This window comes from Lichenostomus cassidix, chromosome 3 (assembly GCF_008360975.1).
Source record: "Lichenostomus cassidix isolate B80296 chromosome 3, HeHo_3.0, whole genome shotgun sequence".
Taxonomy (NCBI): domain Eukaryota; kingdom Metazoa; phylum Chordata; class Aves; order Passeriformes; family Meliphagidae; genus Lichenostomus; species Lichenostomus cassidix.
This window is the reverse complement of record NC_139483.1, coordinates 63,311,231-63,326,314: the sequence shown is the minus strand read 5'-3', so window position 1 is coordinate 63,326,314 and position 15,084 is coordinate 63,311,231. Positions and strand designations below refer to the sequence as shown.

Here is a 15,084-nt window from a genome sequence, read left to right as displayed (position 1 = left end):
ACAAGTTCCCTGCACACAGGAGTGTGTATGTTCAATATCATGTACCACTTCCACAGCTGTGGAAGTATACACATAGCTATGGAACTGGGAAAGATTTATTCTCTGGTTCTCCTAGTACAAATAATGCTGTTTCCCAGACATAAAGTGATAAGTAGCACTCTCCGAGAAATATTCAAGTTACTCATGCTAGCTGAGACACTGGGAATTGACCCTAATTATTTTGTGATTTTGAATGTACAAGGAGTATATTCATTTGTTCAGCTAGTCATTGGCAGAGGTAATCTGACCCTGCCCATTGTCCCCAGACGAGTTTGCAAAGATGCCTGGCACTCAGAACCAGCTGGGACATACCTAAATTTAACAAAAGGAAGAAAGATGAAAAAGGAAGAAAAAAACCACTTGCTCTCTGAAACCATTATAAAACCATCTTCATGAGTAAGAAATCATTCCTCAACACAGGGGTGAATTTCCAGAAAGCAAACAGAAATCAAACTGGCACCCAGACAGAACACATGAAAGAACAGAAAAGAGGAAATTATCTGTTCAGGAGAAACCAAATGATGCTGGCCCATCACACAGCGTGAGCTCTGGAAAGATGTCATATTTGTCATAGCTGGAAAATGCTAAAAATACAGCTCCAGATCATCCTCTGCTAGCAAAGTAGTGAGAGGTGCCTCTGGACGAGGCTTGTAAGGTTCCCTGCTAGAAGCAGGGATCAGACTTGGATACAGACAGGCAGGACTGCAAAGAGTCAGATGCCTCATATGCAAAGAGTCACATCAGGCCTCACATGCCTCCACAACAGTTCTCTGCTTCAGCTGTGCTCATACAACCTGAGCACATATGTTCATACATGTAGAAGGCTTCCATATAAACATAATTGAGTGAAAAGATAATCTGTTCCAGCTGAAGAAGCACATACCTGCACTTGTAGATCCAATTCCTGCTGTAAGCACAGAGCGTGGCATAATCTTAACTGCATACTTGAGGAACTGAGATTTCCCTGTACCTGGGTCTCCAACCAACAGAAGATGTGATTCACCTTGGGGGAAAACAGTGATGTAGGAGTAGACAGTTCATATACAGAGAAATATTGACAGAAAGTGCTCAGATAAAATAATACTTGTCATTATTCACCTAAAATTTAGCATTATATACACATTAAGATTTGTAGTTCTGCACCATTTATTGGGTATGATAAATACATTGTTTAATAAAGTCATACAGACACAAATATTTACAATTAAATATTTGTGAAGCATTAGCAGGTATTTGACACACTTCGTGTAATATGAGATCTTACATTTTAGAATGCTTATTTCTCAGAGTCAACTCATTCTTGAACATGAAACAGAAGGATACCAGGTTATCATTCCACCATTCAGTTACTTAAATTATTGCAAAATGGACTAATAAAATCAGCAGGTTGTTTTGCTAATTAATTCTTTGCCAGTAGTTACACAACTTTGTAATTTCAAAACAATAAAATTACAGAAGTAAATCATTTGGCTGCTACAATCTCAATTAAGTGCTCTAAAATAATTTCACTGTTTTCTACAAAATACAACTTCAAATATAAAGTCTATAATTTTATTTAGCTGTTGGAGCATTAAGAAAATCCTGTATATATACAGAGACATACTATTTAAAATTATTATGACCTACATAGATTATGACCTGTGTACCACCTGGCATATGGCATATTTGCCATCTAATAACAACAGAAGGAGAATCAGCAGGCAGACAACTTGGAGTTACAGGACTAAGTGAGATGTGCTCACAATCACAGATGGAAAAGACTGGCATTCGGAGGTAAAATGAATCCTTTAATTTTTCCTTTCAATGTACTATAGTGATCCACATCAAGGAAACATTAAGATTCCATCCCTTGATGCCAAATACTGCTGGGAATACTCTACTAGAAATCATTTTGAAATGTCACTTATACAATAAAAAGGGAGTTTATGCTGTAGATAAAACAGCTGCCTTTAATATTATGCCTAATGGAAACCTGCAAGTCTGCTTCTATGTGTTTTATTTGGGAAAAATTAGAATAAAAAGAGGAAGTCTAGACACCCACTTTAACTTGTCTGAGATTTTGGAAGAATACTTGGAATTGATTAAAATTTGTTCTCACTCATGATAATGGGATGATTATGCTTCCAAGAACTTACTGCTTTGATTTTGGAGGGGTGGAGGGATGTGGGTGAAGACAGGGATGGGAATGACTGTTAGAAAGCATGTGGTACTGTTAGAAACAATACAAACCTCTGGTTCGAGTTCCAGCAGCATCAGTCCTCTGTACACCACCAGCAAGCACCATGGCTACAGCCAGCTTCACCAGGTACAATCCAAAAACTTGAGGACATAAGCTAGCCAAAATTTCATTCCTCCCTAAAACAGGAGCAAAAATGGCACTCAGCAGAGTTAAAACTTGGTTCCCCATGGACTCCCATGTACAGTGACAAATAATTTGGGCAAGAATAGGGTGGAAAGGAGGTTTTTTTGTTTGTTTTTTTTAAATGGGACCTAGAACAGTTGTTTGATCCAAACTTCCTTCATTATAGAGAAGTTAGGTAAGTCACAATCACAAGGAGCAAAGCCAATCCTATTGTGATTTAAGGACTGTATGGTGTGGGTAGCAAGATAAAAGGCACTAATGGAATGACATCATGCAAATTCTTTTGTTTTACAATCACAAGTGTAGAAGGTAAGAAACCTAAAAGTTTCCAGACTTCGAAATATCCCCTTGAAAACTGGTGTGTTGTACATTAAAGAAAACTAAGGAAACTTCTTAACATTAGAAGTATTTTGCCCTAAACCTGTGCACACATAGCATGACTCATTTTCTGTTACCTTCCATCTCCTTTGAGCCTTCTGTGTCACAGCTCCCACTCCTCCTCCTCCTCCTGCTCCTCCTCCCTACTATAAGCTCTTTCCAACAGCAGAATATTTCATTCTGCTCTGAAAATGCTGATGGCTTGGAAGATATGTAACAGAATTAATTCTGTCCTTTGAGATTCTGACACTACCAGCACATAAGGGGTCTCGGGTTATATGCTATGTGTTACTTCCATTGCTAGGGAATAAAAGACTGACCCATTTTGAGAGCTTAACTTCAGTTTTAAATTTAGATTCAAGTACACGGTACTGGCAAAATATAGGCACCCAATACATGACTTGAGGCATACGTGTTTCTTTTGGAGGTGTTCTGAAGGAATTAACACATCTTTGTGCATCTAAAAGTGAAATTTTAAAAACTTTGGTCAGCCATAGCACAGCTCAAGATTTAACTCCACAGTTAGGAGTCAGCATCATTAAATGACTGACATAAAATGCAGTAGTAGCTTCCATTATCTCTTGAAAAACAGTACAGGTACACTCACATTCTGTTGTGAAATTGCCTTAGACTCCTTAGTCAGATTTGATCTCTGCCCTCAATTTCAGACAAACAGCCTGAAACAGACATCTTGGGCAGTGAGGGTTCTAATTTCCACCTCAATTTTCTTATAGCCACTTCATACTTATTTGTTCAGAATGGGTAACTTTGCATAAAATCACATTGCTCCCTGCAGGTTTCCAAAAATTGTCCTGAGAATGAAAGATTAAAAGGGACCTTCAAAGAAGATCCTGAATTACTTTCTGAACAGTTCTAACCAGAGTGATAAGAAATATTCCAAACAGCAGAAGGAAGAAATGTTATCAGTCCAAACAGCAGGAAGCTAGCAATTAAATTGCTTTCCAGGAAATGCAGTTTGGAAGAATCTTTGACATTGACAGGATCTACAATTTGTTATGTGTATGGGCTGATTTGTAGAAGGCTCCCACCTGGCTTTCCTCCTGTTTGTCTTTAAAGAAAGACTAAGCACTTTCCAGGGTTTTACAGGACAAAGCATAGCCTAATAATTTTCAGTGATAGAGACCCTGAAGAGTGCATTGAGCTTCTGCAGAGTTGAGGAGAAGGCACTGGGATTATGGAGAGGGACAAAGTTTCAGACAGAACTCCTGGTAATTCCAAGTGCTTGACTTCAGACCATGGTAAGTTTAGGACCCAGCATACTGAACACTGACTGTTCTGGAAAGCTCTGTGAACTGGGAGGCTCCACTGCACTTAAATCAAGGGTCCAGGCATCTAAGAGTTATGTTAAAGATAGAATGTGCTAAGCCCTATAGTAAAGATTCAGAGCTTAATTTGGGATGCAGAGACAGTGTGTCAGATCTCTGGCCCCAGAGGCAACAGCTGTGCTGACTAAAGGCAGACCTGCTCCACACTATTTAATCTAAGAAGTATGCTGCTTCTTTCTTGATTATAAAACACTTCTCTTTTTTTTCCTGTTATACTTCGGCTACTTACATTATTTCTCATTTCTTGTTAATAACTGTTCAAAACAATACTTGAACAGAAAGCTAAAAAGAAAGAAGATCAATGCAGTAAGTTTGGTACTTCCTCCTGTCCCCACCCCCAGTAATATCAAAGAATTTCATATTCTTGTAGTGGAAAAAATATTTTCTTGATGAATGGGTGGTAGAATAGGATAATGGGGGGAAAATGCATTCAGTCACTGTATTTTCAGTCCTGATTTCATCTCTATCCAATCAAGTGCCCTACTTAAAAGTTTTCAACTACTAACCTGCTAAGGGATCATTCCTATGACTTTCCCAGAAGTCTTCAAATTCCTTGCGAACTTCTTCATCAATTACAACCCCTGCTAGCTGCTCATTGTTCACTTTGACATAGTTGGCTTTTAAAACAAGCTCCAAGTCACAGCGTGCACCCTCGTGGAAAGGTTTCCACCTCTGCATCACGACTCCATACACCGTGATGTCATCTCCTAGAGGTAGCAACAAAAATGAGTAACATCTGTCTTGAGACATGCAGACACTTCAGTTAGCTGTAATGCACAATAATGTGATCTAGATCCTGTGCTACAGTTAGTAAGGTTAAAAAAAATCTAACAACAAAAAGCAAAACCTCCTGCAGTTACTGGAAGTCTAAAACAAAGATAAGGTAGATTGCTTAAGTCTGTGGTAGGAAGTTGTCTTTCCACTTCTGTTTAAGGGAGATGAATTCTTAAAGATATACCTCTATTTGTTTCCTCTTTTAGAAGAGAGGAATTCATGGTAAACTGTAGAAGCTCTTTCAATTAGATTGATTACACAACAAAAAATTAGTCAAAACTTATTTGGCTTCTGGTAACTTTTATGATGAACCCCAGAATCACTTTTTAACATTCTGGGTAGACCATTCTTCTGCAAAAGTAAAACCACAAATTAATTTTCCGTGGAAATGTGCCTATCTGAGAATTTCTAGTTGATTCTTCATTCATCCCCCTGCCAATTCTTTGAATGCCAAGTAGCTTTTCCCACCTGCAGCACTCCTTAAATAGGAGGTCATGTTACCTGGCTCTCTGAACCCACGGAGGGGCACCTCACATTGTGTGAACCAATCTCCTGGAGAGGTTTGGTGTTCTACACTAACAAGATTTAATGTACTTTCTGTATGTTACAACACATTACTTATTGAAACTGATTTGTCAAACAGTCAAGATGTAACCTGGGGTTGCATGACATTTTCTAGAATGATCTTCAGCTAATGCCACGCTAACGTTCAGCCTGAAATAGCAACATGACAGATGAACACACCTCATTCAAGGAGCCCTCAGCACTGACAGCCACTTGAGAGAGATTCACCTCAAATGGAAAACTAGAACTGATTGTGGTACAAACACATGTGATTTATGCTATATCCTCACCAGACTTGCAACTGTCCACCAAGTCATCTTCCAGAACAACCATCATGCAACGAGGGATGCTTCCAACAGACAGCCTCTGAACCTAGGAGATGGGAAGGAAAAGCACTTCTTAAGAACAGCACCTTTCCAAAGCCTTTAAATTACAGCTGGTCTGGCTTAAGGACCTACAGTCCTTTTCTGGAACTGAGGTCAGTTCTGGATTTTTATCACAAAACTTACAGTAAGAATGCCGCTGCTGCCCTGAACTTAACAACGGAAGTTTAATGCTGATATTAATGGAAATGGGATTGGGTATTAAATTAGCAGAAGGTGCTCAGTGCTGGGAGATGTTGTTTGATTTCACAATCTTGCTGAAGAAAGCTCACTAAAAAAGGTCATTTGAGAGAGCTGATTTTTTTTTTTATTATAACTTGAGTTATCACTAGATACTTCTTCAATATGCAAAGTTGACTTTGGGTACTGAAGCATGTACATGGGTTAGATAATCCTTCACTGCAGTATATACTGAAAGAATATTCTCTGTATTTTTCTAGTATTTAATTGTAATTTGACAGTTTGAGATTAAGTTCACACCTAAGTGTCAAGGATTAAATCAAAACCAGGAAAACCCAAATATATATTGACAAATGTACCGGTAACTCCTGTAAGTCTTTTTCTTTTCTCCAGGGCAAAGTCTGTGCAATCTTGTCATAGTCTATTTCCAACCAGCAACCTTTCCATTTACACTTAGAGCTTGCAAAATTTTGGGAGTATCCACTGCACAGGAACAACATCAGAAGTACTTTTTCATTCTGCAGCACAGGTCATACATCCTAGAATTCTAAATGTATTCACTCTCTGGTGCCTAGGAAGCTTAATTCACCTTTGTGTTATCTAAATGGCCACAGGCAGTTCACATCACTGTCAGTACTGGTGGCACATGCAGTTATTTGCAGAGCTCAGTAGGAAACACAAGGGAAATTCACTCCTAGTTTAACTTTACTGTTTTTAATAAAGCCCATGTTGCTGAAAATCCTTCCTACCAGAGAGATCTGTGTGTCACACAGTAGAACAAAAAATAAGTTATAGACATTTCCCATATGTCAGAAAGAATCATTATATGAACATACAACATAGGGCTTATTTCCCAGGAAGTTTTATTCCCCTACTTTTTTTGACATTCTGAGCTTTTAAGACCTTAATTTCTAATTTCGTACATTTCCCCTCCACCTTGGCTATACTTCCACCCACAGCTACCATCAGAAGACAAATGCAAATTCTGTATGCAAGTTCTGTAAGGATCACATATGCAATAATTGTTGAATTCAATACTGGATGAAGGGAAGAGACATCTGCAGACACCACATATTGACCACACCACACAGCTACAGCTGGCCCTGGGCTAGCTGTGGTCCTCAGCAGTGTTGAACATCAGCATCATGTACAGGAACTGCTTAGAGGAACAGTGAACACCTGGTGTTGCAAGGATTCAACACGGAATGGAATTTCTTCTGTGGAAATTTTATCTTTGCACTGACCCCAGGCATGCTTTGTACAATACTGAATGGAGTTACCCAATAACAGAAGTCTGGTTTACATGTTGGCTTAATTTTTAACTCTTTGACTGGAAATCTCTGACCAATGGGTTGCCTGGCTTCTTTTAGTCTTCTCTGGCATTTGTTTTAAACAACAGTAGAATCTGTGAAACTTTTCCACTTATCTTAGCATGTAAAACTTAACAATGGAAATGGGATAATCTTAATTCTAACATCAGCATGAATAGTCTTACTAAAACCAGCAGAATTACCTTATTTCAACAGGAAATTAGGCTCCAAATGTCTCTTCTCATAAATGAATTCCTTTTGTACTTGAGACAGCTATACTTTAATACATCCCCCTTCTTATCCATTGTTGGGTTTTTTTCCTTACCTGTTCCTGAATTTTGATTTCTTGATAGTCTCTGCAGCAGGTAGGAGAGGAGGTTGTTCCAGAGAGACACGTGAACTTGGTTGAGTTGCAGCCTTCTTCATTGAGACAGGCTGATGGACGACAGAATGCATAGTACTGCTCAAACTCAGCCTTGACAACAAACACATGCTTGCACTTGTTGCAGATGTAACTCCGTTCAAATTCCAAAACCTTCACTGAACTGGTACGTATGACAGTCCCAGTAACAGACAAAAAGTGTCCCACATCCTTGGATTTAGGAATGTGCTCTCGAGTCAGCTCTGGACAGACAGGCAAACCTGTTAGACAAAAACATGTACAGCATAAGGCGATGCTTATAAAACAAGGACTTACAACAGAGTTAAACAGAAAAGTAGAAAACATGCCAGACATACAAACAGTAGCCATTGTTATTACTGTTTCATAAACGTTATTCAACTACTCATCTGCTGTACCATAAATCTAATTCACTGGACTCAAACAGTAAAAATCATCAGACACTGAGCACTAACTTAAAATGTTGCCATTTTACTCTCCCACTCTTGCCAAGGGGTCATGAACAGTTTCCATTCATGGAAACAGATCCTGATGTTCTCATATCTATTTAATAATAGATAGTTCTTTTTGCAGATGCCATTTATTCTACAACTGGTTTATCTGAATTACAAATTTTTAGTTATGCTACTTAATTGTGGTTCAATGTTATTCCTGCAGTCAAACAAGTGTAGCTCCTAATCTTGTGTGAATTGTCAAGTCTAAGCAAATACACAGAGAGCACTTGACCTTAAATCCACACTGCACACCAGTAAACCTTGAGCACAAGGAAGACAGCATAAAAAGAATGTAAAGGGGTTATGAACACAACCAAAGCAAAATCACTTGTACATTCAAATGCATAGTGACAGAACAGTTTCCACTTGCTCTCCTTTAATTCCACCCCAGCAGCCAGTTCAGTCATGTGCTGATCCTGCTCTACTGTTCACCCATCATTTGGCACCACAGTGGCTAAAATTCTCAGTACTAATCTATCTCAACAACCTACAAAGTTTTTCTAAAAATAAATGGTCTCTGAAATGCTCACCTGAGCATAATATTGCCTATTCAAAAATTAGTAATGAACCACAGGTTACTAATAATAATAAATTTAAATTATTTTCTTAGCTTTACTTCCAAAATAGAGCTAAGAAACAGGGATATGTAAAACTACAAATCTGCTAGGAAATGCTGTTACTATGGGGACCAAAACTATTTGTGCATTTAGATCAAATGTTTTTAGTAGCTTTGGCTGCTCAAGAAAAAAAAAAAAAGTCATATTTATTTCAGTGTTTCCAAACCCAAATGCTTTATTTCAGACATGCAGAAACATTCTAGCTTGGTGCTTTTAAGCAACACTTGACCTTCTGCTTTTGTTTAAAGAAAATATTTTTAACTATTAAACTAATTTTAAAGGGTAAAAGAATACAGTGGAAAAAAATAAAGTAGAAAGGAATTAAATAATAAGGAAAATAGAGTGTTTTGCTAAAACAGCAAACAATTTTTGCTGTTTGACTCTAATAAGGCTATTTAAATGTTCTACCATGCCTGTTGAAATTTTCATTATACCACAGATTTGCATTTCTAGTCAGTTCAGGGAAAAAAAATCCGTTATTTCTCCACCTGTTTTATCATTTTTTTCTCAGTTCACTATTGGTGCCCCTGAATAAGCTTTGCAAAATACATCACATCTTACACTAGAGAGTGCTGCAGCACTGTTGTCGGGATATATGATGATCATGTCTGTAAATTTTGAAGAGACAAGAATGTGAAAAGCTTTCATTCTGATCATACTAGGCTGCTTGACAAACTCTTTGAGTATGTGCCTCTTTGAATCAACTTTGCTGTATTAGTCACACAAAAGCTATTAGAAACTATCAGAAGCAGCTTGGCCTTCAGTAACACACACAGTGGCACTCAGGCTACTGGTAAGTAAGGAAAAATCCTTTCATGGATTTGCAGCAAAAAGTAGAAATCATACAATCAAATTCCTACAGCGCTGAAATTCAGATAAAGAACTTTTACTTTCTTCAGCGAACTCAGGGTAATCATCCATTATTAATTACTGCATACTCATACTCCCTGAATCCTTTTCTGAACTCCTAGATGCCCTGTCTGTATTGGTAGGAGGGTGTTGAGATTGCTTCTTATACCTGGTGTAAGTAAAATCACTTTTCCTCACTTCATTCCAAGCCTGACATGCAGATCCCATCACCCACACTCCTGGTAGTTGCCCACTGCTCCCACCAAGAACAGCACAACCCCTTCTCATTCCCTCCTCACCTGATGTGGGAATGGGAAGTGGCACTCCAAGATTAGAATCATGAAGGTAATCAGAACCTAGCACCCACTTAAAAGGTAACAGTATTATGGGAATATTTGGGTGGAAAAAAGGCTATAGATAATTCAGGTTATTTCTTTTGTTTCTTCTGCAGTGAGCCTTTCAGTGGTACAGAACATTAACCAAACTCCATGGACAGATGTCACTTTGATCCAGCGGGACCTCTCAAGGATAACTTGCCCTGTGCTTCACCAATTTCTCTCCAGCTTAGGGATGGAGTTGTGAGTCTGCTGACTAACAACTTCTAACAATGATCAGTCAGACTTGCTTTTATCAGTTATTAAAACTATTTGATCAAGAGGGCTAATTTTGCTGGAGGTTGATAAGGGAATATTTAGCCAAACATCACTATGGGAGGAATGATCAGCTCCAGCAACAGACTTATAAGAGGAAAAGGAATGTCTTAAAGACACCACCACTCATGCAGAGATCATCTCCCCTTGCTGTATTCCTTCTAATACTTCCTGGCAGCTTTTCAAATAATCATACTTGGAGTCTTTTTTTCATGCTGAAGCCCAGAATGATGTAAATGCATTTCAGAACACCAGGAGGAACATTGTAATTCTTTCCTGCTTTCATAGGTTCAGGGAGGTGCCCGAGGTCAAATTTCAGTACAACACAGAGGCCATCCTTTTACCCCATATACTCAGCAGCTGTGTACAAGCTCCTTAGCACCTGAATACCACAGGCTAAATGTATTTCTGATGTATGTGTTGCCATTACAACATTTTTATGGAAACTCACTGGGTTGAAACACAGGCCCATTTAACAACTGTGAGTTATCCAAATTCAAGCTGCCAAAAGACTAAATGATCATAAGCCACTCCACGACAGGGCAGACGAGGGAAACACAGGCTGCCAGCTCTTGGCTTTGCAGACTCTGCTCCAAATTGTTATGATCAGAAATGACCAGAAGGGATGGTGCCACTACTGACCCAGTTTCCCACAACAGGCAAAAAAAGACATTTCAGCCCCTGAACCTGCACTCCACATTTACCAAACCTCAAAGCTACTAAAACTTTCCTAACAATAAAGAATGCTATATTGTCTTGCAGTGAAAAAAACTACTAAATTCTCAATTAAAACAGTTCATTCCAATTTTACGACAAGCTATTTTATAATAGTTAAGTATAAAATTCAACAGTTTTGGGTGCCATTGGTACAACTCAAAATTTAGACTTTGCCTCTTCTGGAAGATGGCTGGAGCCACTAAGGCCTGTGACCCAAGTGGCACAGCAGGGAAGTCAATCTGCAGTAAAACTTAGGAACTACATATCTTCCCCTAAAACTTTTTACTACACCGTTTTATCCCTCCTTGTTTCTTCTTTTTCTTCTGTCTGGGAGTGAAACAATGTAAGACCAGCCACTGATTTAAGGAGTCTTTGCCCTGGAAAGGCTTTGGCACAAGACCAGACCCAGCAAGAGACACAAACCATTGCACGCAGGCCAGCGGGGATGATGGCCACCGCTTTTTTTTGTAGTTGTCTACACACCTCTGTGCATTTGCACGTGTCCTCTGCTGCTTAATAAATGCTAAGGATTCCCTACTGCTTCAAATACCGAAACAAGAATCAAACTCGCTCATTCCATGGCGCCCCAGTAGTTTGTTACAGAGTAAGGAAATGTGGGCAGTACTGCCAGTTTCCCTGAAGAGTAAGGAAATGCTGGCAGTCCCGGCTGGGGGATGCGGCTGGCTGGAGATGCCACTCACCCGAGACCCTGGCGTGGAGGTTCTGCTTGAGGCTGAGCTGAGCCGGCTCCGCACTGTCCTGCAGCGCTGCCAGCGCAGCCCGGCGCAGAGCGCTGTCGAAAATCGGCAGCACCTCGCTGGGAAAGGCGTTGAAGTACTCCCCGATCTCCATGTTGGTCTCAAAGAGCGTCAAGGCGTCGACGATCACGGGGTAGTGCGCCTGGTCGTCCGCCTCCCTCAGGATGGCCAGGATTTCGTCCCTGTGGTGCTCCAGCACGTAGGACTCGAACACCTGCCCGATGAGGCTCACCTGGTCCGCGCTCAGCACCATGCTGTCCCTAGGCGGGGGCAAGGCGAGGGGAAGAGGTCACACAGCGGCGCTTCCCGGTACGGGCAGGCGCCGGGCGGGAAACTTTGTCTTTCCCTAGGAAAAGCCCATGGCGGAGCCAGGCGAGGCGGGAGGGGGCGCGGCTCAGCAGCTCGAGCAGGGACACCTCGTTCAGCGGCACCTCCGCCGCCCGGCACCGGCACCGCGGCAGGAAGCGGGGCCGGGCCGAGCCGCCCCTCAGCGCGGCTCCCGCCAACCAGCCCGCCCCGCCCCGCAGCCGGGCCGCCCTGCCGCCGGGGTGGGCGGGGAGCGGTGGGGCGCTCCTCCCCGCTAATAGCAAAAGCGAGCGCCGGCAGCCAGCCCTTCCCTCGCTGTGCTGGCGCTGTGGGCAGGCAGCAGCAGCAGCAGCAGTAGTGCCTTACCGGCCCTCCCTCTCCCGCCGCGGCCGCCGCCACCACGGCAAGTTTTGGAGGCGGCCAGGCGGGCGCTGCCCCAGGCAAGTCCCTTCCCGTCCTGTCCCGTCCCGCCGCGCTCCTCGGCCACGCCGCTCCCCCTCGGTACCTGCGTGGGGCCGCCCCGCTCCCGCCGGCCCCCGCCGCGCCGAGGCAGCGCCCGCAGCTCCCTCAGCCGGCGGGAGGAGCGGCTCCGGCTCCGTCCCCGCCCCTCCGCGCCGCTCCACGCTGGGGCCCGGCGGGCCCTGAGCGGGCGGAGGGCGGCGCGATTCGGAGCGCTTCCCGCGGGAGAAGCGGCGCTCCCGGGAGCAGGCGAGGGGCGGCGGGCCCGGCTCGAGGGCGCTGCGTGGGCGCGGGGGACACTGCAGCTGCTCGGCCTCTCGGGAACAATAGATCCCCTAGGGGTTCTCCTTGCAGTGGTGCCGCACGCTGCGCCGCGGGGCAGAGAAACGCTGCTGCTGTGCGGCGCGGAGGATTGCGGGGAAAGGCGCTGTGGGCAGGGTTAGCCCCAAGGCACCTGAGGCTGCTGCCTGTAAGTTCTCTCTCCGCCCCCGCGGGGTGCAAACACCTCGAAGGCTGAATTTGGCTTCTTCAGAGCGCGCTGCACGACAAACCAGCCACTTCCCCCTTCTTCGTGAGGGCATAGCGGAGTCCGAGGAGTTTGGGGATTTTCCGCGTCATGTAACCAAAAAATAGGCTCTGCTGCAGGCTCCAAAGCTTTCGCTTTTGCCCAGAATTTACCGTATGGTGTTTTGAATGGTTTCCTATCTGTATTTTTCCCCTGTGTATAACATCCCAGTGACATGCTCTACAACTATTTGAAATATTTTAGGTTTTAGCTAATTCTGTATCAAAATCGTGTTGCAGGCATAAAGAGCTTCTCCTGCAGTACACCTGTTTCCTCCAGTCCCTTTGCAGCACATGTGTGCACAATTCTACCAAGTGCTGTGCTTGCATGTTTGGATTCTGTCCTCAGTGAGTTCAGTATAAGTAGACAGACTTCTGATCTACTTCTGTATTTTTTTGGTACTCTGAAAAGGTATTTGAATATCTTTTTCATACATCCGTTCAAGTCTTGCAATGTCACAGAGCATAGATTAATGTCCCTACAACTTCCAAGTGCCAAGGGATCTTACAACTTTCCTCCACTGAACTTCTCACTCCCAGGACCTCCCAGTGTTGGCCCATATTAGTGATGAATTTTGGATAGGCAAAGCAAACATCACTGCCCATGTAAGATCTTAACCAAAAAGCATACATTAACACCAATAGTTGTATAATAAAAAAACCAAATCAAAATAAATGTACACCATTTATATTTTAATACAAAATTTTATAGTTGGTAGAGGGGGAAATCAACACTTTTCAAATAGAAGTATCCTTTAGATGCCTTATTATCAAATTATTATGTATGGCTTCAACATGTAAAGTAACTACCTTACCTGCCTTAATAAAACTTAGATAATTAATCTGAATGTTGGGGTTTTTTCCTCTCAGTCCTGTTTAAATGTGATCTTAATAAGATCGCTTCAGTGGTTCCTTCACCTCTTCACCATATTATCTTTATCCTTGAGTTCATCTGAGGAATGTTTGGCCAGCAGAGAAGGGAATGGTCTTGGAATGTTTGGGGGAAAAAAGTTTGTGTGGATCTTCACAGGTGCTTTAAACCACAAATCAGGTTTCTCTGAATTGCTACTCCACATGCTATCAGAAGAGGATTTCTGCATAGGACTCCTGTCTGGTCAATCAGTGGATAGAACTTCAGTTACCTCTCCTGTATTGTTTGCAAACACAAACTTCTTCAGGGTACTTGCAGATGTTGCCTAAATTCTCACCTGAAGGAAAGTGTTTCCAGCAAAAGTCTAAGACTGCTTAGTGGAGATTGTAAAGAGGAAGTGTTTTAACCCCTAGATATGTCTAGAAGAAAGTTACTATTTGCTTCATAAAATTGTCCTGTTGTAACCAATTTAATAGATACAGCTGCAAAGGCACTGCTGAGATCTGCACTTAAAACATAAATTGGTTACTGTAAACAAGCCCTGTCTCTGGCATAGACTTTCAGTGTCAACTTTAATCAGTTTATAGTGCTGTCTTGCAAGATACAAAACCAGGCTGCTTTTTTCCTAAAGAGACATTTGTTAGCACAGTTACCTGGCTTCTGGTATGGCAGAGATGTCATCTCTCTGAATGCCTGGAGGTGTCCATGTGTGCTTCCTCACACTGCATTTTGTAGCTTAAACAACCAGAGCAGCAGTTGAAAAACAGTGCAGCAGCCTGCAACTGCAACTGATTTTTACAACTACAGAGCAAATGGCGGGTGTTGGTATGTAAAGGCTGTGATCAATAGTGGTTCCTATGGAAAAAAACTTCTTATCTAATAGTAACTAGTAACTGTTATGTGCTTAGCTGAGTAGTGAAGAACAGTTCACTCAACAAGAAGTTATCAAAAAATGTATTATGCCCTTTGGAAAATCTGTAAGAAATCATTTGAAATCACGGTGCAAAATAGGACAGGGAAAAGTAATTGTTCTGAACGAGTTGGTGGAGACAGTGCTGGCAGT

At 42.0% G+C, this 15,084-nt stretch overlaps 1 protein-coding gene across 2 annotated transcripts in view; it reads right to left on the bottom strand.

Annotated features, from left to right (window-relative positions):
• The window catches only part of MCM9 (minichromosome maintenance 9 homologous recombination repair factor), a 49,141-nt gene extending 36,160 nt beyond the window's left edge, over positions 1-12,981 (bottom strand). The window contains exons 1-7 of one of the 2 annotated variants that reach the window (XM_085056094.1): positions 12,633-12,981; positions 11,765-12,081; positions 7,662-7,978; positions 5,754-5,835; positions 4,632-4,832; positions 2,269-2,394; positions 923-1,042 (exon numbers count right to left, since the gene is read on the bottom strand). In XM_085056094.1, the coding sequence (XP_084912220.1) occupies positions 923-1,042; positions 2,269-2,394; positions 4,632-4,832; positions 5,754-5,835; positions 7,662-7,978; positions 11,765-12,074 (1,156 nt within the window). In that variant the 5' untranslated portion in view covers positions 12,075-12,081; positions 12,633-12,981. Of the gene's footprint in view, positions 1-922; positions 1,043-2,268; positions 2,395-4,631; positions 4,833-5,753; positions 5,836-7,661; positions 7,979-11,764; positions 12,329-12,632 lie in introns of those variants that run through there. The other variant, XM_085056093.1, reaches the window with a different exon arrangement.
• Positions 12,982-15,084: the final 2,103 nt, after the last annotated feature.